The sequence below is a fragment of the Loxodonta africana genome, chromosome 11 (genome assembly GCF_030014295.1).
Source record: "Loxodonta africana isolate mLoxAfr1 chromosome 11, mLoxAfr1.hap2, whole genome shotgun sequence".
NCBI lineage: Eukaryota > Metazoa > Chordata > Mammalia > Proboscidea > Elephantidae > Loxodonta > Loxodonta africana.
The window spans coordinates 13,836,632-13,857,281 of record NC_087352.1 but is presented as its reverse complement, the minus strand read 5'-3'; the positions used below and the strand labels follow the sequence as shown (position 1 = coordinate 13,857,281).

General features: G+C 55.6%; 1 protein-coding gene across 5 annotated transcripts in view; it reads left to right on the top strand.

Annotated features, from left to right (window-relative positions):
* STRN4 (striatin 4) overlaps positions 1–18,235 on the top strand; it is a 30,431-nt gene extending 12,196 nt beyond the window's left edge. For 2 of the 5 annotated variants that reach the window (XM_064293871.1, XM_064293869.1), the window contains 13 exons: positions 1,765–1,962; positions 3,805–3,946; positions 7,874–8,033; positions 8,627–8,740; positions 9,089–9,183; positions 12,195–12,370; positions 12,473–12,520; positions 12,861–12,982; positions 14,113–14,283; positions 14,403–14,543; positions 15,066–15,164; positions 15,387–15,473; positions 16,886–18,235. In XM_064293871.1, the coding sequence (XP_064149941.1) occupies positions 1,765–1,962; positions 3,805–3,946; positions 7,874–8,033; positions 8,627–8,740; positions 9,089–9,183; positions 12,195–12,370; positions 12,473–12,520; positions 12,861–12,982; positions 14,113–14,283; positions 14,403–14,543; positions 15,066–15,164; positions 15,387–15,473; positions 16,886–17,055 (1,723 nt within the window). In that variant the 3' untranslated portion in view covers positions 17,056–18,235. Of the gene's footprint in view, positions 1–1,764; positions 1,963–3,804; positions 3,947–7,873; positions 8,034–8,626; positions 8,741–9,067; positions 9,184–12,194; positions 12,371–12,472; positions 12,521–12,860; positions 12,983–14,112; positions 14,284–14,402; positions 14,544–15,065; positions 15,165–15,386; positions 15,474–16,885 lie in introns of all 5 variants that reach the window. The other 3 variants (XM_064293870.1, XM_064293868.1, XM_064293872.1) reach the window with 2 other exon arrangements.
* Positions 18,236–20,650: the final 2,415 nt, after the last annotated feature.

Genomic DNA, 20,650 nt, shown 5'->3' with positions numbered 1-20,650 from the left:
ACTCTAAGTAACTCTATAGGACAGAATAGAACTGCCCCATAGGGTTTACAAGGCTATAATCTTTACCGAAGCAGGCTGCCACATCTTTTTCTGCAGAGCAGCTGGTGGTTTGAGCCACTGGCCTTTCGGTTAGCAGCTGAGTGCTTAACCACTGTACCACCGGGGCTCCTTTATTTCATATGTACAGTTTAATGGATGTGTCATATTTTAATAACTATAGTAGTCTGTCATGTGGATAGCTATGACTTTCTACAGCCAATCCCTTGTGGGGAATTTCACTGAGGGCTTGTTTAACGTCTTGGTACTAGGAGCAATGTGAGAAACACCAGGAATCGATTTATGCATATGCTTGACTTCCTTAAGCTAAATATTTACAAGTGCACTTGCTGGCTTACAGTGTGTGCACCCAATACCAACAAAGTGATAGTAGTAACAGGGAACACTTACTCAGTACCTATTACGTGCCTGGCACCATGCTACACATTTTCTGTACCTTGATTCCTCACAGAAGTCCTGTGAGGTATAACTACCAGTCTTACCCTCATTTTTCCAGGTGAAAAAACTGAGTTGCAGCAGAGTGAAGTGTTTGCCTAACGTCACACAGTCAGTAAGGGGAGGGTCCGAGATCTGAACTTAGACAGCCCAATCTCAGAGCCCAAGCCCTTACCCGTGATGCCTGCCTGCCACTCTGCTGGCAGGGAGGTGGGAGCCTCGGGCACACGTGGGGCACGCTGGAGACAAGCAGATACAGACAGGGCAGTGTGATGTGAGAGAAGCAGTTCGGCCTCCCAGAGGGGCAGGTCTTCAGAAAAGGTCCCAGCGGAGGAGTCTCTGAGGACCAGCAAGGGCCTTTTCAAATTTTTTGAAGCACCAGTACCCATACACTGGCTCTTTTTCTTTCTTAGTTTTAGATCAGTTCCAGCTGTCTTAAATTTTCTTAATTGTAGAAGTAATAAATGCTCCTTGGTAGAAGTAAGTAGAGTAAATTGCAAACCAAACCCTACCGCTGTTGAGTCTACTCTGACTCATAGCAGCCCTGCAGGGCAGAGTGGAACTGCCCCACGGGGTTTCTAAGCCTGTAAATCTTCACAGAAGCAGACTGCCACATCTTTCTCCCACAGAGAGGCTGATGAATTGGAACCACTGACCTTCTGGTTGGCAGCTGAGCACTTTAACCGCTGCACCACCAGGGCTCCTTATAAATTGTAAAAGTTCCTTTTAAATCCCTAATCCCATTTTCTAGAGGTCACTGCTGTTAAGTTTAGCGTGTGTCTTCCTAGGCCTGTTGGAGGGGCATAACGGAGATGCGTGGCTCTGTGTGTGCTGTGTATTTATATACACGTCTGTCTGTTTTTTAAACAACTTGAATCATGCTGAACCTATAACTTAGAGTTTTCGTTCAGCTGTTTCTCATGGTCACCCTCGCTTGGCACTGCCTCCTTTGTCTTCTGCCTAGTGTCCTCATCAGTAATTGCTTACACAGCCCCCATCAGTGGACATTGAGGCTGGTCCCTGCCTTTCAGCTCTCCCAGATGGCATCTGGGTGAACGTCCTTGCACAGTCACATCAGGCATGCACGCAGAGTGTTCTCCCCCAACGAGCCTCACAAGCGAGACTGCTGGGTCCAGGGGGTGCTTAGCTTACAATTTTGGTATCTCCCCAGAATAGTTGCCCTCCTGAAAGGCTCTCTCAGTGCGTATAGCCCCCTGCAGTGCAGAGTGAAGCCCAGGGGAAGTCTGACCCGAGCTGGCTGTGCCCCCGCAGGTACCTGGAAGAGGTGGGCTACACGGACACCATCCTGGACATGCGGTCAAAGCGTGTGCGCTCCCTGCTGGGCCGCTCACTGGAGCTCAACGGGGCCATGGAGCCCAGCGAAGGGGGCCCAAGGGCCACGCCAGGCCCTGGGGTGCTTAGCGGGGGCGAGTCACTGCTGGTGCGGCAGATCGAGGAGCAGATCAAGAGGTAAGCCCTCCGGCTTGTTTGTTCCATCCCGCTGCCCCTCACATCTGACAAAGGCCAATGTCAGAAACATCAACCGGTGTTCCCAGGCGCTCTGGTGGTCACTTCTCCTCCCAGAGTACATTGTGGGCTCACTGATTCTGGAAGCCTCTGTCCTGTCATTGCTAGATGCCCAGGATTCTGTTCTTTGTCCCTGTCCACTTTCCTGTGGCTTCAGCCATTGTGCCCCAGCCTCATTTTTAGCCCAGCCTCTCACAAGGCCCAGGCCTGGATATGTTGCCCTGCAGACATCGAGCACCTACTGAAGGCAGATCCTAGGTGACACGCCAAGGACACAGTGGGAAACATAACAGGCATGGGCACCGCCCTCGAGGAGCCCTTATTTGTTCATTCTTTCATCCAATACTTGTTATTCGTCAAAATAAATAATATATCGTTAGGTGATGATAAATGCAATGAAGAAAAGAAAGGCAAAAAGAAAGAGCAATGAGAGGCATAGTACTATTCTGGATGGGGTGGACAGGGAGGACCTCTGTTGAGTTGACATTTGAGCGGAGAAGTGGATGACATGGAAGGTGGGCCACACAGATAGCTGGAAGAATGTCCCAGGCAGAGCAAGAGCAGAAAGGCCAGGGTGACGGGAGCAGAGTTGAAATCTCAGGAGTCAGATCAAATAGGACCTCACCAGCTGTTGTAAGGAGTTTGGGTTCTTTTCTGCAGGTTGTGGGAAGCCAATGGTTTTGGGCTGAGGTGTGGCATAATCTGATAAAACTTGGTCTGATTTGAGAAGGCCAGCCTGGAGGAGGGCCTGGGGGGATGCAGGGAGACAGGTTAGGGGCCCATGACATGAGTCCAGGTGACAGGCTTTAGAAATGGAGAAGGTAAGAAGTGGTTAGACTCCCAATAACACTTCTAGGGTCAAGTCAACACTGTTTAATGGATTGGATGTAGGGGAGAGAAAAAGCTGAGGGTGATTCCAGGGTTTGGTCTGAGCATCTGGGAGCAGCTTTTTACTGACAACGGGCCCATGAGGAGTGGAACATCAAGAGGTCCGTTAGGACACGCGGTGCCTGTTTGACATCCAGTTGGAGTTGCTAAGTAGCCGGTGTGGCATGCAGGGCAGGTGTCTGCCTCCTCAGCCGGTCTCTAGTTCTTCCCCAGCTGACTGCCATGGGGCAGTTGACAGAAGTATTTAGAACATTATAGTCATGGCAGAAAGAGGGCTGTTTGCATTTACCTGTAGTTTGAATCCCTCCTGCTTTCTACCTTGGGGTCAGGCTCAGCGAATGCCTCCTTTGCTAACTTGTCATCCACAGGGAGGCAGGAAGCTGATGACCAGGAGGTGCCAGGGGCTCCTGGGGCTAGTGCAGACTGCGTTCTGTGGCCAGGCTGCTGTGGGTGCACGCGCGTCTGGAGCAGCCAGTTCCTCTTTCCTTCTGGGGGCGTTTCCGGCCACGTGCTGACCTGCAGTTGTGGTTTGACCAGGCCCTGGGAACAGATCTGCTGCGTCAGTGGCACTTTCTCAGCCAGCTTGCCTTCTGACTCAGCACGTGTGGGGAAATGGGCGGTCAGGGTTGGGGCTAGTCCTTGGGAACCTGCTTTGGGAGCTCAATGAGGAGCAGGGCCCCGTCTGTGGTCTGGGTGAGGGTTCAGGTTGGGGCAGGCATGTCTCTGAGATTAGGCTCAGGGCTCCAGGTATGACAGAGTTAGGGGTGCTTTAGGGTCAGGGTTAGGCTTAGGTGCTCAAGATCTGGGTCCAGGCTCCAGCCACCAGGCCTCAACCCCTTCCCCTCTGGGCCTTGTCACCTAGCAGGACTAACACCCCCTCGTCCCCCTGTCGGTTAGGAATGCAGCAGGCAAAGACGGCAAAGAGCGCTTGGGTGGCTCGGTGCTAGAGCAGATCCCCTTCCTGCAGAACTGTGAGGACGAGGACAGCGACGAGGACGACGAGCTGGACAGTGTGCAGCACAAGAAGCAGCGTGTGAAGGTGAGCCCATGGCCAGAGGACGCTCCCCTGCCTGCCCCTGGTCTGGGACAAACACCGACAGGGCAGTTCTGGGCTGTATGCATGGCTTCATCGCCTCCCTTCCAGAGTCCCTGTCTCCTCCTCCAGCCACACCTCCGCCTTTGGAACCTTCCAAGGTGCCTGAGTCCTTACTTTCAGGGTCTTCATGGCTGCTTCCCACTCCTCTACCCCGATCCACCGTCTTCACTAGGGAGGCCCTTCCAGAACTTTGCAGACTTGGGCAGCTCTCTCCTGGACAGCCTGGTCATAGTTGCAGTTATGTGTTTTTTGTTGCGATTGTTGCTCTCTGTCTCAGTCTCTCCTTTTAGATTGTAAACTCGTGAGGGTAGGGACTATGTGGGTCTTGCTCATTCTTGTTCCCAGCACCCTGAAGAGAGTGGGGACTAGCAAAGACTCTCAGTAACTTCTGTAACGTGAACACGTGTGGCTGGGCCTCGGGCTCAGCCTGGAGCTATGTTGAGGGGCTCCGTAGGGTGTAGGCATCCAATCTGTTGTTGGTGTCAGGAGCACTGCCCACAGGGGAGAGTCCATCGCTTCCACTGGATCACCTCTGCTTGGCCTCAGAGTCTAGCCCTCACCTGTTCTCCTTCGATCCCAGATGATCTGAGGCCCTGTGTGACAGCACTTTCCACAGGTGTTCATTAGGACCTTCTGGGCCAGGTCACGTGCTGGCAGCAAGGATGGGGAAACACAGAGGTACCTTCCATGATACGGAAGAGCTTGTAGTTGGGGGTTCTTAAGCCAGTGCTTAAGGCAAAAATCTGACATATCAAAATTGCCTTTGAAAATTCTGAAAATCCCTGAACCATTTATAAAGTGTGGACTAGTGGTTCCAAGTGTACAACTCCCAGATGTGCTTCGTGTAAAATGTACGCATGCATAATGAGCATAGAAGGGGTTGCATTCACATGGGTCACGTGCAGCATGGTGCTGCTTCCAAGCTTGTGAACATAGGAAAGCAACTCAAGAGAAGCTGGTTCTTCTACCCCTGGTTAGGACTGACCACGTTAGAGTCCCCAGCAGATTGAGCGTCTCCTTGCCCAGCATTTTGTTTCCTTCCCCTGAATGGAATGAACTTTGTTGTTTTTCTCATCCTAAAAGTTATTAGTTGTCATTGAGTCGATTCTGACTCATGGCAACCCCATGTGTGCAGAATAGAACTACCTCCTAGGATTTTTAAGGCTGTGACCTGGAAGCAGATCTCCAGGCCTGTCTTCCTAGGTGCCCCTGCGTGGGTTTGAACTGCCAACATTTTGGCTAGTAATTCATCACTTAACTCTTTGCACCACCCAGGAACTCCATTCTAGAAGTTGTCGTCGTTATTAGGTGTTGTTGAGTCCCGACTCATAGCAACCCCGTGTACAATAAAACGATCTACTGCCCAGTCCTGCGCCATCCTCACAATTGTTGTTATGTTTGAGTCCATTGTTACAGTCACTGTGTCAGTCCATCTCGTTGAGGGTCTTCCGCTTTTTAGCTGACCCCCTACTTTACCAAGAATGATGTCCTTCCCCAGGGACTGGTCCCTCCAGATAATATGTGCAAAGCACATGAGGTGAAGTCTTCCCATCCTTGCTTCTGAGGAGCATTCCGCTGTCCTTCTTCCAAGACAGATTTATTTGTTTTTCTGGCAGTCCGTGATGTATTTAGTATTCTTGGCCAACACCATAATTCAGAGGCATTAATTCTTCTTTCCCCCCAAGCCTTCCTTAGGCCTTCCTTATTCATTGTCCAGCTTTTGCACGCCTATGAGGCGATTGAAAACACTGTGGCTTCGGTCAAGTTCACCTAAGTCCTTAAAGTGACATGTTTGCTTTTTAACACTTTAAAGAGGTCTCAGTTTGCCATACTGTCGTGGCTTGCGTGTTGCTATGATGCCGGAAGCAGTGCCACCAGAATTTCGAATACCACCAGGGTCACCCATGGTGGACAGGTTTTAGCAGAGCTTCCAGACTAAGACGGATTCTAAAAGTAGTACGTGCTTTTCATATGAGGGAGAAAAAAAAAAATCAGCCAATGTAGAAAGTGATAAAGAAGACTTGGAGAGCCACATGTAGTCTCGGCCCCTGGGGCTGTCACAGTGCATAAGGAACAGCCCAGAATGGGTGACCTTGGGCAAGTAGCTTCACTCTGCTCAGCCTCAGCTTCCTCACCTGCCATATGGGGATAATAACCATAACTTGACCACCACTCACAGGCTTTTGTGGGGGGTCGGTGAAGTCATGTGTGCAAAGCTTCCTTGGCACTCACTGGGGTTCAGTGCATTGTGTCAGCACAGGGGATCTGATACGTGTTTATTATCACTGTGAAACCTGTGTGAACTGGAACTTGATGGGACTGCCCTGTTTATCTGGGCCTTGCTAGTTTTCTGCCTTTGGATGGGTACCACTTTTGTATCACTCATTTTAGTGGAAAATATTTGAGTTTTCCTTCTCTGACAGGTTTCTGCCTTACACAGGTTCTGGCTTTCAAAGGTTTTACTGTATCACTGTTATACGTGTGGTTAAGGAGCTCTGGTGGCACAATGGTTAAGTGCTTGGCTGCGAACCGAAAGGTCAGTGGTTTGTACCCACCAGCCATTCCTCAGTAGAAAGATATGGCAGTCTGCTTCCGTAAAGATTACAGCATTGAAAACCCTATGGGGCAGTTCTACTTGGTCCTATAGAGCCTCAGTGAGTTAGAATTGACTCAACAAAACGAGTTTGGTTTTTTTCTTCTTCCTCATTTTGTGTGCCTGCATGTACTCATTTACACACATACATGCACAGATATTTCCCCGCCCTGACTTTTCTTCATGAGAGGTAATGTGGAGGACCCAGGGGCAGACAGGGGTTGTTGTTATTGTTAGGTGCCGTTGAGTTGGTTCTGACTAGTGGCGACCCCATGTACAACAGGATGAAACGCTGCCCGGTCCTGCACCGTCCTCATAATTGTTGCTATGTTGGAGCCCATTTTTGCAGCCACAGTGTCAATCTATCTCGTTGAGGGTCTTCTTTTTCTCTGACCCTCTACCAACCATGATGTCCTCCAGGGACTGGTCCTTCTGGGTAACATGTCCAAAGTACAGGAGATGAAGTCTCTCCATCCTCGCTTTCAAGGAGCACTCTGGCTGTACTTCTTCCAAGACAGATTTGTTTGTCTTTCTGGCAGTTGATGTTATATTCGATATTCTTCCCCAACCCCATAATTCAAAGGCATCAATTCTCCGGTCTTATTCATTGTCCAGCTTTCACAGGCATATGAGGCAATTGAAAACACCATGGCTTGAATCAGGTGCACCCATGTTCTCAAAGTGACATCTTTGCTGTTTAGTGCTTTAAAGTGGTCTTTTGAAGCAGATTTGCCTAAGGCGGGGGTAGCCTGGGCAAAAGCCAGGAGGAGGGTCTGAGCATGAAGGGAGGGGGGCAGCAGGCCTGTATCTTGTGGTTAATTGCTGTCAGTTCAGCTCATTGCGACCCCATGTGGCAGAGTAGAACAGCTCCATAGGGTTTTCTAGGGTGTAATCTTTATGGGAGCAGATTGCCAACTTTCTCTCCCTCGGAGCCACTGGGTGAGTTCGAATTGCCAGTTTCAGTTTTAGGAGCCCAGCACTTAACCATTAGGTCACCAGGCCACCAGGGCTCCTTAGAGGGCCCTTAGGAGGGACTACAAAGCAAAGCCTGCTGGGCATTGCCCTTTTCTGAGGAATAAGGCACTTCCGATAGTTCCCAGCAGGGGGAGCTGCACAGCCATGTGTGGGGCTCCAGCAGTGTGCTTGGATGTCTGTGCAGGATGGGTCCCAGCAGGGAGTGGCAGAGGCCAGCCACCATGGCTTGTCTGTTTCAGAGCTCTGAGTAGACTTGGTCTCTGTACAAGAGCCCTGACCTGTCTGCTCTCTCCATGCCCCAGCTCCCCTCCAAGGCCCTGGTGCCTGAGATGGAGGATGAGGATGAAGAGGACGACTCAGAGGACGCCATCAATGAGTTCGATTTCTTGGGCTCTGGGGAGGATGGGGAAGGGTCTCCAGACCCCCGGCGTTGCTCTGGAGATGGGAACCATCATGAGCTGGGTGAGTCAGGGTTTCTGGTTCACCTCTCTTTGCCTTCCTTGCCTGCAGGGGTTGGTGGGGAGGCAGACCCTGGCCCTGCTCCTTCCACACACAGCGCCTGCAGCTGCTTCCTGCCCCAGGGCCTCTCCACCGGAAGGATATGCTTCCTGAGAGGAGAGTGGGCAAGGAGAGTGGGAGGCCCGCACCAGGGTGGTCAGGCCCCTCACCCCTTTCCTGGAAAATCCCTGTGGCTCCAGTGTGGCCTCCAGCTGTCCCCAGCAGCATCCAGTCCTTTGTGACCTCAAGGAGGGAGCAGACAAGGACTCAGTGGGGGAGAGGCTGACCGGCCATGCTGTGTCTTCCTCCCTGCCTGTGACTCAGAGCCAGGAGAGCCCCCAGGAGCCAGGGGGTGTGGCTGAGTGCACTGAGGCCAAGGCAAGGGCCCCACAGAGGTGCCAGCTCAGACTCAGTCTCCGCTGCCTACCCTGGGGCCAGGGCTTGCTTCACCACAGTTGCACACGAGGCCTCAGGTGGTGAGGGTAAGGATGGCATGGCCTGTGTGAACCTGGGGGAGAAGAGGTGGGTAACTCCTCTCGTGCGTCTCATCCCTCCAGAAAGCCGTCGGGTCAAACTCCAGGGAATTTTGGCAGACCTTCGCGATGTGGATGGGCTGCCTCCCAAAGTGATTGGCCCACCTCCTGGCACTCCCCAGCCCCGGCCGCACGAAGGTAAGTGGCCCATCCCAGTCCCAAGGGGCCCACAGCAGAGGGAGGCTGCAGAGCTAAGCCTGGGGCTTCTGTGTCCTCAGCGTGGAGGCCTGGCCTTTAGCCTGCAGCCTCCCTGTCCCAAAAGTGCATCTGTCTGTCTGTCTCCCTCTATTTTGTCTGTCCTGCCCTGTCTGTCTGCCTGTCTCTCTTGTCTTTCTTTTCAGCTGTATTCTTGATCTTATCCTCTCCCTGTCTCTCTTTCTCACTCCTTACCTCTCCCTCGGCCTCTCTCTGTCTTTCTCTCTCTCCCTGCCCCTCTCTGCGCCCTCCCTCCCCTCCCCCCACCAGGTTCCTTTGGCTTCTCCTCAGACGTTTTCATCATGGACACTATCGGGGGCGGGGAGGTGAGCCTGGGGGACTTGGCAGATCTCACCGTCACCAATGACAACGACCTCAGTTGTGATGTAAGTTCATGGGGCACCCCCCCACCCCACCCCATTGGCCCCGGCCCACACTGGCGCGTGATGCCGGCACCTGCTGAGCTCGGCCTGGGCACCAGGCCTGTGCTGGGTCCCGGACATGTAAGCATTCAGTGAGATCCTTCAGCAGCCCTGGGAGGTAGGTCCTCCTGTTCACCCCACTTTACGGAGAGGTGCAGCACAGACAGTGGAGGGACCCAACTAGGGTCACAAAGGTTTGGGGCCTGCAAGATGGCAGTTCGGGTCTCAGTCACTGTGCCAGGCTCTTCCTCCCCTCACCACACCCTCCCGCTTGGCACACCACCAAGTCTAGTGAGTCCCCACCGTGGCTGCGGGGGTGGGCTAATGGCAGTCCAGTGTCAAAGGAGCAGTGGGCCCCAAAGGTGGCGGTGAGAGCCCTCTGTGGAGGAGGTGGGATTCAGCTGGGCTTCAAGGACAAGCAGGATTTGGGGCACAGAAAGATGGCACACCAAACCCAGAGAGATGGTGGGGGAGCTGGGAAGATAGCCTCAGGCCAAAATCCAGAAAAATCAGAACGGGCTGATGGGGCAGATGGGCTGGCGTGCAGGGTGTCCCAAGGCCAATGTTCTGAGCCCGGGGTACGTGGCTGGGTGGGAAACCCGTGGGCATGGATGCGAATGCACGTTTCCTGTGCCTCTTCATCACTCACACTTTCTAGCAGGCTATCATGGGGCTAACAACCCCAGTGAGGTTGGGGGGTGCTGCCATAGACTGCTGGGAACTGGGCTGGCGTCGGGGTGTGAGTAGTGAGACGTCACCCTTCCGCAGGTGTGAGGCAAAATGTCCCACACCCTGCATAGGGAGTCAGTGGGTGTCCACCCAACATCAGGTCCTCGGCCCCAAAAGAACTATGGTCTAAGTGATGGCTTAGGCAGGGCACTGGGATGCATAGGTGCCCAGGGCTCATCAGGTGTGAACCCCGTTACATACAGGCTGGAGCGCTGAGACTTGCCCAGTATCGTTACTGTCAGACATGGCCCTCCCAGGCCCCCAGCTCAGTGAGCAGCACCACCATCCGTGGGGCATGTGTGTGGCTCCCCACAGGGACCTGGGGGCTCCGTCTCCCAAATCACCCCACTCTGTGTACTGTCCCCATCTCCACCATCAGATATGTACTCTGAAGGCCCCATTGTTCCCCGGGCTTCCTTATGATCTCTTAATCTCTGTCTTTCAGCAGCTTTATTGAGGTACCATACAGTTCACCCAACTGAAGTGTACAATTCAGTGGCTTTGTGTAGATTCACATTTAATCTAAGAAAATTTTCATCACCCTAGAAGGAAACTCCCAGCCCTTAGCCGTCAGCTTCCAATCCCTGGTAGCCTGGCAGCCACCAGTCTACTTTCTGTCTCTGTGGACTTGCCTATTCTGGACGTTTCGTATAAATGGAATCGTATAAGACGTGGTCCTTTTGTGTCTGGCTTCTTCCACGTGGCATGATGTTTTCAGGTTTCACCCATCTTGTAGCATCTATCAGTACTCCGTTCTTCCTTATGGCTGAAAGATATTCCATGTATGCCATTCATCCGGTGATGGACACTTGGGTTGTTTTCACCTTCTGGCTGTTGTGAATAATGCCTTGATGAACATTTGGGTACAGGCTTTGTGTGGACATGTTTTCATTTCTCCTGGGTATATACCTAGGAGTGGAATTGCTGGCTCATATGGTAACTGCGTTTCGCCATTTGAGGAACCATCAGACTGTTTTACAAAAGCGGCAGCACCATTTTAAATCCCCATTGACGGTGTCTGAGGGTTCAGATTGCTCCCCATCCCCACAACACTTGTTATCTCTTTCTAATACAGCTGTCTTAGTGGGCGTCAAGTGGTACTTTATCGTAGTTTTGATTTGCATCTCCCTCATGACTAATGGTGTCGAGTATCTTTACAAAAGCTTATTGGCCAATTTTTATATCCTCTTTGGAGAAATGCCTATTTAATTTTCCATTTTTTAGTAGGGTTATTTGCCTTTTTATTATTGAGTTGTAATATTGTTCACATATTCTGGATGCATCTTTAGCCACTCTTACCTCTCCTAATGCAAGTTTCGCGTGGGACAGCCAGCATAAGCCATGTTGCCCCCCTCCTGTAAACCCTTGTCTGGCTTCCCATTTCTCTGATGTGTTTTCATTAGGATGAAGTGCAATTTCCTGAATGTGGCTCACATTTTGCCGCCTCCTGACGTTTCTGACCTCCTCACCTGCACTCTCCCCTTGCTTTCTGCACTCCAGCTACACTGCCTCCTTTCAGGCTCTGGGTCTGCCCTCGGTGCCTCCAGCCTCAGGGCCTTTGTACATGAAGTTTCCTTCCCTAAGCCCTTCCCCTTATTTGCTAAAGTCTGCTCATTTGTTGGGTGTTTGTTCACATGCCATAGCAGCCCTGCTGGCACAGTGGTTAAGCGCTCAGCTCCTAACCAAAAGGTCGGCAGTTGGAGCCCACCAGCGGCTCCACGGTAGAAAGATGTGGCATCTGCTTCTGTAAAGGTTCACAGCCTTGGAAACCCTGGAGGGCAGTTTTACTCTGTCCTGCAGAGTCGCTGTGAGTCGGAATCAACTTGACAGCACACAACAATAACAGTTCACGTGTCACTTCCTCAGGAAGGCCTTCTTGACCCCCACAGAGGAGGTTGGGCTGCCTGCTGTTGTCCCCCTCCCCCCTCAGGACACACTGCTTGTGGTTTGTAATCCTGTGTACTTGTGGGATGAACTGATTGTCCTCCCCCCAGCCCCCTTGTGAAGGGCACACTCCCAAGGTTCGTGCTCCTCTTTGTCCCCCAGCCTCTAGCTCAGTGCCCAACTCATCGTGGCAGCTCACTGCAGAGAGCATGGGGTGAGCACCCTGGGCCGGAGAGCACGTCTGCAAAGGCGTCTGTGCAGCCTGGGTGGGGAAGGGCGTCCTTGACGTCCTGGACGTTGGTGTCTGTGTGACTGCCAGGGTAGGAGAGAAGGTACTGAGGCAGCTTCCCCCCTGCCCCCAGCTGTCTGACAGCAAAGATGCCTTCAAGAAGACATGGAACCCCAAATTCACCCTGCGCTCTCACTACGACGGCATCCGCTCCCTGGCTTTCCACCACAGCCAGTCAGCTTTACTCACTGCTTCTGAGGATGGCACGCTCAAGCTCTGGAACCTGCAGAAGGCAGTCACAGCCAAAAAGTGAGGGTGCCCTGAAGGCCATGGTAGGGGGGCATCTGAGCTAAGGGGGGCTCCTTTGGTAAGGGGGGGTCTCATGACATCCCTCTCCTCGTCTCCCCACAGGAACGCTGCGCTCGATGTGGAACCTATCCACGCCTTCCGCGCTCACAGGTAGGAAGGTGCCTCTGGGCCTGCCCAGAACTCCGTCTCCAAAGACAGCCTGACCCCTTGCTCCCACCTCCGTTGGCGCCTCCCCTTCTGCACACACACATCCCTAGCTCCTTGTGTTCCACAAATACTCCGATGGCCCTGGCCTCTGATTGTCACCACAGCCCTTCAGAGGAGGAAATGGGGCATGGTCGGGGCAGGCAGCCTGCCCATCGGCACAGCCAGAGCCCTAGATGCTAAAGTCATTTTGGCCACCATGGAAAAGTGCTAGTGGAGAACCTGAAGGCCCCATGGTGGGGGGATTCTGAGCTTTTTGTCTCTCCCCTGCCTCTGTGCCTTCCAGGGGCCCTGTGCTGGCAGTAGCCATGGGCAGCAACAGCGAATACTGTTACAGTGGTGGGGCAGATGCCCGCATCCACAGCTGGAAGATTCCAGACCTCAACATGGACCCCTACGACGGTTACGGTGAGGACACGTACATTGTCCACCTGTGTCCTGCCCCGCACACAGTGCTGGGAGTGATTCAGGATGTGCGGGGGGAGCGGGGGGAGGGCAGGCTAGCTGAAGCAGGAGTGACGAAGGTGGGGCCGTGTTTCACGGAGGCAGTGGTGGTTGATCCGACTCAGGATTAGGGTGAGCTGGCCATGTGGCGGGCAGAGGGCAGGGTGTCCCAGGCCAGGGAACTAGTACTGGCAAGGCTTGTGCTGGCAGACAGTGCATTCAGGGCTCAGCCCAGGCTGTTGTGTTGATGAAGTGGGGCAGTTTTGAGGAGAAAGGAGAAAAGGTGAGATGGGAGAAATCATCTGGGCCAGGGTATAGGAGTTTGAGCTTTATTCTGGGGCCACTTTTACAGGTTGTTGAGTAGGAAAGTGAGGGGACAGCCCCTGTGTCTAACCCCCTGCTTCTGACGCCACCCACAGTAGCCATCTTGACCAAGGGCATGGCCCTGTCGCTGTTTTCCAGGGAACATTCTCACCCTATGAAAGGACAGAGATCAGTCCCAGGTAGTGTGTGCTGCGCATCAAGTGAGCTGCCACATACAGGGTCAAGTAGGACTCTGGCAAGAGCCACCTGTGTGGACTCCAGGGGCCAGGAGGCAGTGGCATGGCCTTTGAATACCTGGTGGGGCTTGGAGACCCAGATGGCTAATGCACTAGTCAGGGGCAGGGTGAACTCTGCCTGGACCAAGGGAGTCGTGGACTCCCTGTGGAGGAGAAGCTATGTGCAGCCAGCCAGGGCCACAGAGCCACCACTGTTCTTCTCTCCTAACTTAGCCCTAAAAATGACGTTATCGAGGCCCTACCCGATGCACTAGTCTGGACCCTGAGGAGACAGCAATCAGCAGAGAAATCCCTGCCCTCTGGAGCTTCCATTCCATGGTGCCTCAGGGTCCTAAAATCTCCCTGGAAGAGCCAGTGGTCAGAGTGGTGACCATCTCCGAGGGGGAGTGGATGAATCTGTAGGAATACATGAGGGAATGGATAGCTCAGGCCCAGCCGCCCGTGGCTCTTGTTGGCTGGCCTGTGTTCCTAGGCTGTCCGAAGAGGGGCTAGCAGTCCTGACCTGGTCTGTTTCCTCCCTTCGGGTGGGTCCAGACCCGAGTGTGCTGAGCCATGTCCTGGAGGGCCATGGGGATGCTGTGTGGGGCTTGGCCTTCAGTCCCACCTTCCAGCGCCTGGCCTCTTGCTCTGCTGATGGCACCGTCCGCATCTGGGACCCCAGCAGCAGCAGCCCGACCTGCCTCTGTAACTTCCCCACAGCCAGTGGTGAGTGGAGGGGGATTGTGGGGAGGACCCTGACTTCTCACATGAGAGCCAGACCCCATGGGGAGGAGGGACTCCTGGTGAGGGCCCCTCAGGCAGCCTTCTCTTTTGTCCACCCCCAGAACATGGGATCCCCACCTCAGTGGCCTTCACCAGCACCGAGCCTGCCCACGTAGTGGCCTCCTTCCGCTCTGGCGACACCGTCCTCTATGACCTGGAGGCTAGCAGTGCCCTCCTCACGCTGGAGTCCCGGGGGAGCAGTGGTAAGGGGGCCGGAGACCAGGGCTGGGGCCAGACCTATGGACCAAGAGCTGTATGCCTCCAAGCCCCAGTTCCTCCTGTGGCTTTGGCGACCCAGTGCCCGGTCAGCTAAAGATGGCTCCCTGCCTCTCCAGGGCTCTGAGCCTGGGCTGTTGCTGGACCAGAGCAGGAAGGAACTAAGGCCCAGTGGAGGCCCAGCTGTCACCCTCACAGACAGAGCGGGCTTTTGTGCTGAGAGGAGCCAGTGCTTCACACGGCCTCCCCCAGTGGGTGGCCTGCTTGATGGAGCGCACAGAAGTTCTCGTGCTACCACACTCCTCACACATACACCCCCCAAAACAAGGCGGGTGCCCATTTTACAGATGAAATACCAAGGCCCAGAGAAAGAAGTGGCCTATGTGCCTGGCCCACCTTGACATCTAGGAAGGGGAACAAGGGTGTGGGGACCGTCCGTTCTCTTGCCCATGTCCTGTCTCCCTGATCCTCCCCTCGTCGTCTGTCCCTCTCTCCCCTTTTCCTTCCAGGCCCAACCCAGATCAACCAGGTGGTGAGTCACCCAAACCAGCCCCTCACCATCACTGCCCACGATGACAGAGGCATCCGCTTCCTGGACAATCGGACAGGTAAGGCCCAGGCTTCCCAGTGCCCCCAGCCTGCCTTCCTGGCCTCTCCACACACTGGCTGTGTGTGTGCCCCTGTGTGTGTTGGCGGGGGTGACCCAGACTCTGACTCAGAAAGCCTAATCTCCTGTTGGGGGCACTCAGAGCATCCCCTTGTGCCCTTCCCCATCCCAGTCAAGGCCCAGAGTGGGACAGTAACTCGCTACCCACCTTGTCTCCCTTCAGGGAAATCTGTGCACTCCATGGTCGCCCACCTGGATGCCGTCACCTGCCTAGCCGTGGACCCCAATGGTGTATTCTTAATGTCAGGAAGTAAGTTGGGAGCCTCTGGCCCCTCAGGAGCAAGGGCATGTCCCTACCCCTGCGTGGGTGCAGTGCCCTGGCCCCCCCAAGCCTGGGGAGAGGAAGTAGAGGGAGCCTAGGCACTGGCTCCGAGGAAGTGCTCCAGGGCTCCCTGGAGCTGGGATGCTGGTGGAGAACTGAGCTGAGCAGGGAGTGGAGCCCCTCTGAGTCAGCATAGTCACACTGATGGAAATAGCTCCAAGCCCACTGTGGCCACTTCACACCATCTCATCTAATCCTCTGAATAGCCGTTGGAGGGTGGTACTCTTATCATCCCCATTTTACAGATGTGGAAGCTGAGGCCCAGCTTAGGGGCTGCAGGGCTTCAAGTCTAGGTCTGTCTGACTCGGAAGTCCCACAGTGCTTTGTGGCAGCTGGGCCCACCCTGCTGTCTGTGAACAGGGCACTGGGACTGTGGGGCTGGGCCTAGAGAGGAGAGGGGTGGTGGTGAAGGGGCTGAAGTGCCCCAGGTGGGTGAGGGGGTGAGCTGCGGGGACTGGGTGGCCGAAGGAGGCTGCTGCGGGGAAGGGCCTCAGATGCCAGGCTCAGGCTCCACTCAACCTTTGCTGCCCAGCACTGGCCCTGGCCCGGCGTCAGGGTGTCAGTGGGTGGGTGCACAGAGGGCTTTGAGTCGTGGAAGGCACAAGTGGAGCAGGTCACATCGTGACTGCCTCCTCATCATGTGCTCATGGCCTCAGGCCTTGCTCCCCCCGCCCCTCCGCTGCCACACGTGAGCATCAGCTTCCCAGGGCGGAGCTCAGTGAAATCAGGTGCTGTACAGAGGGGCTCTGGTCCAGGCCCATCCTGCAGATTGGCTCCACCCCCTGAGCCGTGTTTATGAAAATGGAGCCAAGCCTCTCTTGGTCAGCCTCCCGCCGCAGCCAGCCAGTGTCCTGCCCTACCTGTTCCATTCTTTCCCTCTGACTGCCAGGTCCTCTGTGCTTGCTCTCCTAACACACTCTCTCCTTCCCACCCTCCCTCTTCCGTCCCTCTGGTCATTCCTCACAAGGGCCTCCTGCCTCAGGGCTGCTCCCATTCTGTGGGTTTACAGTTTGTTTCCTGGTTGACCAACTAGCCCACCCTGCAGTGTCAGTGCCACAGGGGCAGGGAGAGGTGCCTGTTCTGTTCACGGTGCGCCCCCACTGCCTGTACACAGTAGGAGATGAGTAAATACCTGGCGGAGAGAGGATGCAGGACAGGACAGGAAGGTTCTCTTTGGCGCTGGGCAGAGGGAGGGTGGGAGAGGACCGAGCTCCCACCTTCCACACACCCTCCCCAGGCCTTTGGCCCTGGCTAGGTGTGAGTGAGGTTCAAGGGGTGGAGCAGAGCGCAGAGGTTGGGTACCTGGGCACTCAGTGACAGCCCCTCCCACACCCACACAGGTCACGACTGCTCCCTGCGCCTGTGGAGTCTGGACAACAAGACATGCGTGCAGGAGATCACCGCCCACCGCAAGAAGCACGAGGAGGCTATCCATGCTGTGGCCTGCCACCCCAGCAAGGCCCTTATCGCCAGTGCTGGTGCCGACGCCCTGGCCAAGGTCTTCGTATGATGCCTGCTGGGCCCCGCCCTGGCCGCCACACTGGCTGGGGATCAGGGCTAGCAGGGCCTAGGTGAGGGGCTGCTGGACACGGAGCCTGAGTCCCTGGCTCAGGTGGCAGAAGTTCTCCTCCTCTCAGTGGTGCCCTCGCTCACCCCACCTAGCCCAGCATTTCCTGTGGGCCCAGTCCCACGGGACACCCTATGAGGATTGCTGGGGTAGGCCAGGGTCTTAGAGGACGGGTGTGAGGCCTCAAAGGGCCCTGGAAGTCCATGGTCCAGGCTCCCCACCCTTGTCTCCTGCAGGTGACTCCCAGCCTCCCACTGGAGGCTCAGAGGCCTAGCCTCTCCTTGCCTGCCTTGGAGCCTGGTGGTGCTAAGGTCTTTCCCCCGCCCAGGCCTCCTTCAGGACCCACCCTACCGAGGATTGCCTCTGGGGAATTTTCTTTTTGGCCCCGACCCCGACTCTGGTGTCTGAGCTGCCTTCTCGAGGGCAGCACAGCCAGGGCCCGGTATCCTTGGGGATCAGTTTTTCCAAGACACCAGAAGGTGCCAGGTGCCCCCTTGAGCCCCCACCTTCCCTTCCATCCTCCCAGACCTGGGTGGGAGCTATGCTGGGAGGAGGTCCTAGGATCTTGCCCTCCTCTGGGCCATCTGCAAGCCCAGAGCCAGGGACTACAGGCTTCCCCATAGTAGGAGCTGGGGCCGGGCCCCCTTGTGGACCCCATCACTCCCCCATCCCCTCAGTTCACTCAGCACTGCTCTGCAGACACTAACCAGCACCACCAGGGCCAGTAACTGCCTGAGGGGGGACGCCCTACCTCCCCAATACTCCTCCAAGGGCAGCCCCCCAGCCCCTACCCATGGGTCACCCATGGAAAGAGTTAGCCTTCTCTTGCCCCTGCCAGGGGCGTGGAGGATGGAGTGGGGGCCAGAGGCCCGTGACTCCCTGTATATCTGTATAAATAATGGGATTTTAATGGAGCCCCACATGGTTGTTATCACTGTGTGATAGTCTTTGTCAGTCTCCTCTCCTGCCCCCTACTCTGCTCCTCTATTTATTTCACTCTCTTCGTTTGGGTCCCACCCATCCCCTTCAGTCCCCCTTCCAGGTTCCTGTTTATAAGCCCCTCCCCTCTCGCCCTGGACTTGTACGTGAAAACTTGTCTCAGTAAACCCTTTGGAGTAAGACAGGTGATGATGCTAACTGCTGTGGGCACTGGGGACTTTGGGGGTAGAGGGGCCGCCTAGGGGAGGGATGAGCCAGCTCAGCCTGGGTTGGGTGGGAAGAAAAGGGGATATGATGGGTTGGGGTTTTGTAAGTGGGCAAGGGGGGGCCAGAGAGGGCCCAGAGCTTGGGTGGGGTGTGGACAGAGGGGCGGAAGTGGGGGCAGAGGACCGAATCTCCCGTCCTTCCTTTCTGTCCCTAAGCGTCCCCTCCCCAGGGGCAGCAGCAGCCTGGGGGCAGAGCCCTGACAGCCAGTTGACGTAACAGTTCAGCTCTTGACTCCTTGCCCCCCTGGGGACATGTGATGGGTGGTGGTGCACGCCTGTCTACAGGGACACAGGCTGCAGCCCCCCCCACCCCATGCTCAGGAGGCTGCCTGGAGGAGGAGGTGTAGGTTTGTCAAGCTCAAAGGACAGCCAGGGTGACCGACCCCTCACTGCAGGGCGCTGAGGTGGCTGTAGCACAGTGGCTAACACTGTGCCCTGAGCCAGGCCCTGGGCCAAACTCTTTGCACATCAAAGAGATGGGACCAATATCCACACCTCCGAGGACCAGAGGGAGGCTGGTGGTCGAGGGTCTCACTCAGGGTCTCCACCACGTCAGCAGAATTTGTATCCAGTCCCAACTCTAGGCCAGTTCTCTTTTGCCCTCTGCTTGCCCAAAGGGCTCCACAACCGGTGGGTGTCTGGACAAGTCCTGGCACGCTCCGGGCCTCTCAGCATCTTCTGTGAAGTTGGATGACAGAATGCCCACCTCCTAGGTTATAAGGGGCCGGAGGCCTCTGAACATGGAACCGCACACACGCTCCAGATGTGTTAGCAGTTTACTGTGGCCCATTGAGCCAAAGGGTGGGGGAAGGGGCTGGCCATCAGGTGATGCCAACAGGAGCCTGGCTGCGGGTTCCACGTGGCCCTACTCCCCCACCTCGCTCTGGGCTCTGCAGCTTCCCCAGGTGGCGGTTTGGGTTTTCACTCTGGCCTCAGACTTCCTTCCCCGGCCCCAGCTCCCGGATGTGGTGACAGAATCGCTACTGTACCCACCTCAGCTGCCCCTGACAGCCATATGCCAGGAGGGGGCAGGGGGCTCTTCTCGAAGCCCCATTCCCAGGTCAGGCTAGCCTGCTCTTCTCCATCGGGATGCCTCTGGAGCTCAACTTGGGCCTGAACCTCTCCAAGAAGCAGGTGTGGTGGCAGCAGCTGGCTCGGTGATCCTGGATGAGTCATTTTGCCTCTCTAAGCTTCAGCTTCCTGTATGTAAACTAAATGGTAGCCACTGTTTTATTATTAGCTGTGGAAGAGAAATCAAGGTGCTGGAGGAGGTGTTTTATGACAAGGCCTGGCACACAGTAGGCCCTCAAATGCCTGGGTGCTTGATGTGCCCACCCTGTCTCACCCTCTGCAGTTATATACCAACAGTCACCGTCTACTGAACTAGTGCTGTGTTCCAAGCACCTGTGTAAGATCTCATTAATCCGCACAATAACTGAGGGTTGTCCTTGTACAATCCGGTAACAGATGAAGAAAGAGGCTCAGAGACGGAAGCCACCTACCTAGTTGCACAGGGATAAAGACACACGCAGCCCCCTGACACAGTCTGTCATGGGCCTCAATTCTCCATCTATGAAGTTGTGTGGGTGTCGTCCTCCATGGTTGCTACCTGGCCCTTACAGAGACCCCCAGGGCTTTGGTTGGCCACCATCCTAAGGGCTCCCAGGGCTGATAAACTACACCCATCTCCACCCACGCCTGCCTCTTCCCGGCACAGGTAACCCAGTTCGGTCCGTAGCCTTGCCAAAGTCGCTGGAGTCTGACCGGGGCCAAGGCCCTTCTGCTCATCTGGAGGTCTGTCTTCCCACCTGTGGAACAGGCTAGGGGTGCTCGCTGCCGCCCCCTTCCTCCGGACTAGAGCGCTGCGGGGACAGGGGCGACGCTCTGCGACGGGGCAGACCTAGCTCAAAGAGCGGGCCGGACCTGACACCACATTTCCTACCCCTTCTCCTGCGGTGGGTGCCGGATGCAGGCCAGGCAAGACAGGGCCCCCTCCTTAAAGGGCCAGGCGCCTCCGCGGCTTGGGCCCCCCCGCAACCCGTGGTGGATGTAAGGGTGGCGCCCCTACCTCTCCAGCTTAGGGAAAAGTAACTTTCCAGACTTGGGAGTGTTGAGGAGAGGAATCAGTGGCTCCTTGCCCTCACCCCCTCCCCACCCTGGGTCCCCAGGCCACGACGACAAGGTCCCGCCCACAACTCAAAGGCGCCGGCCCGCCCTCCCCTTCCGCCCCCGGCCCCCCGGCGGGCCCCGCCCTCCCGCTGACGTCACCGAGCCCCGCGCCCATTGGCCGAGTGCGCCGTCGCTCCGGACACTTCCTCCTGGGCCGCCGCAGC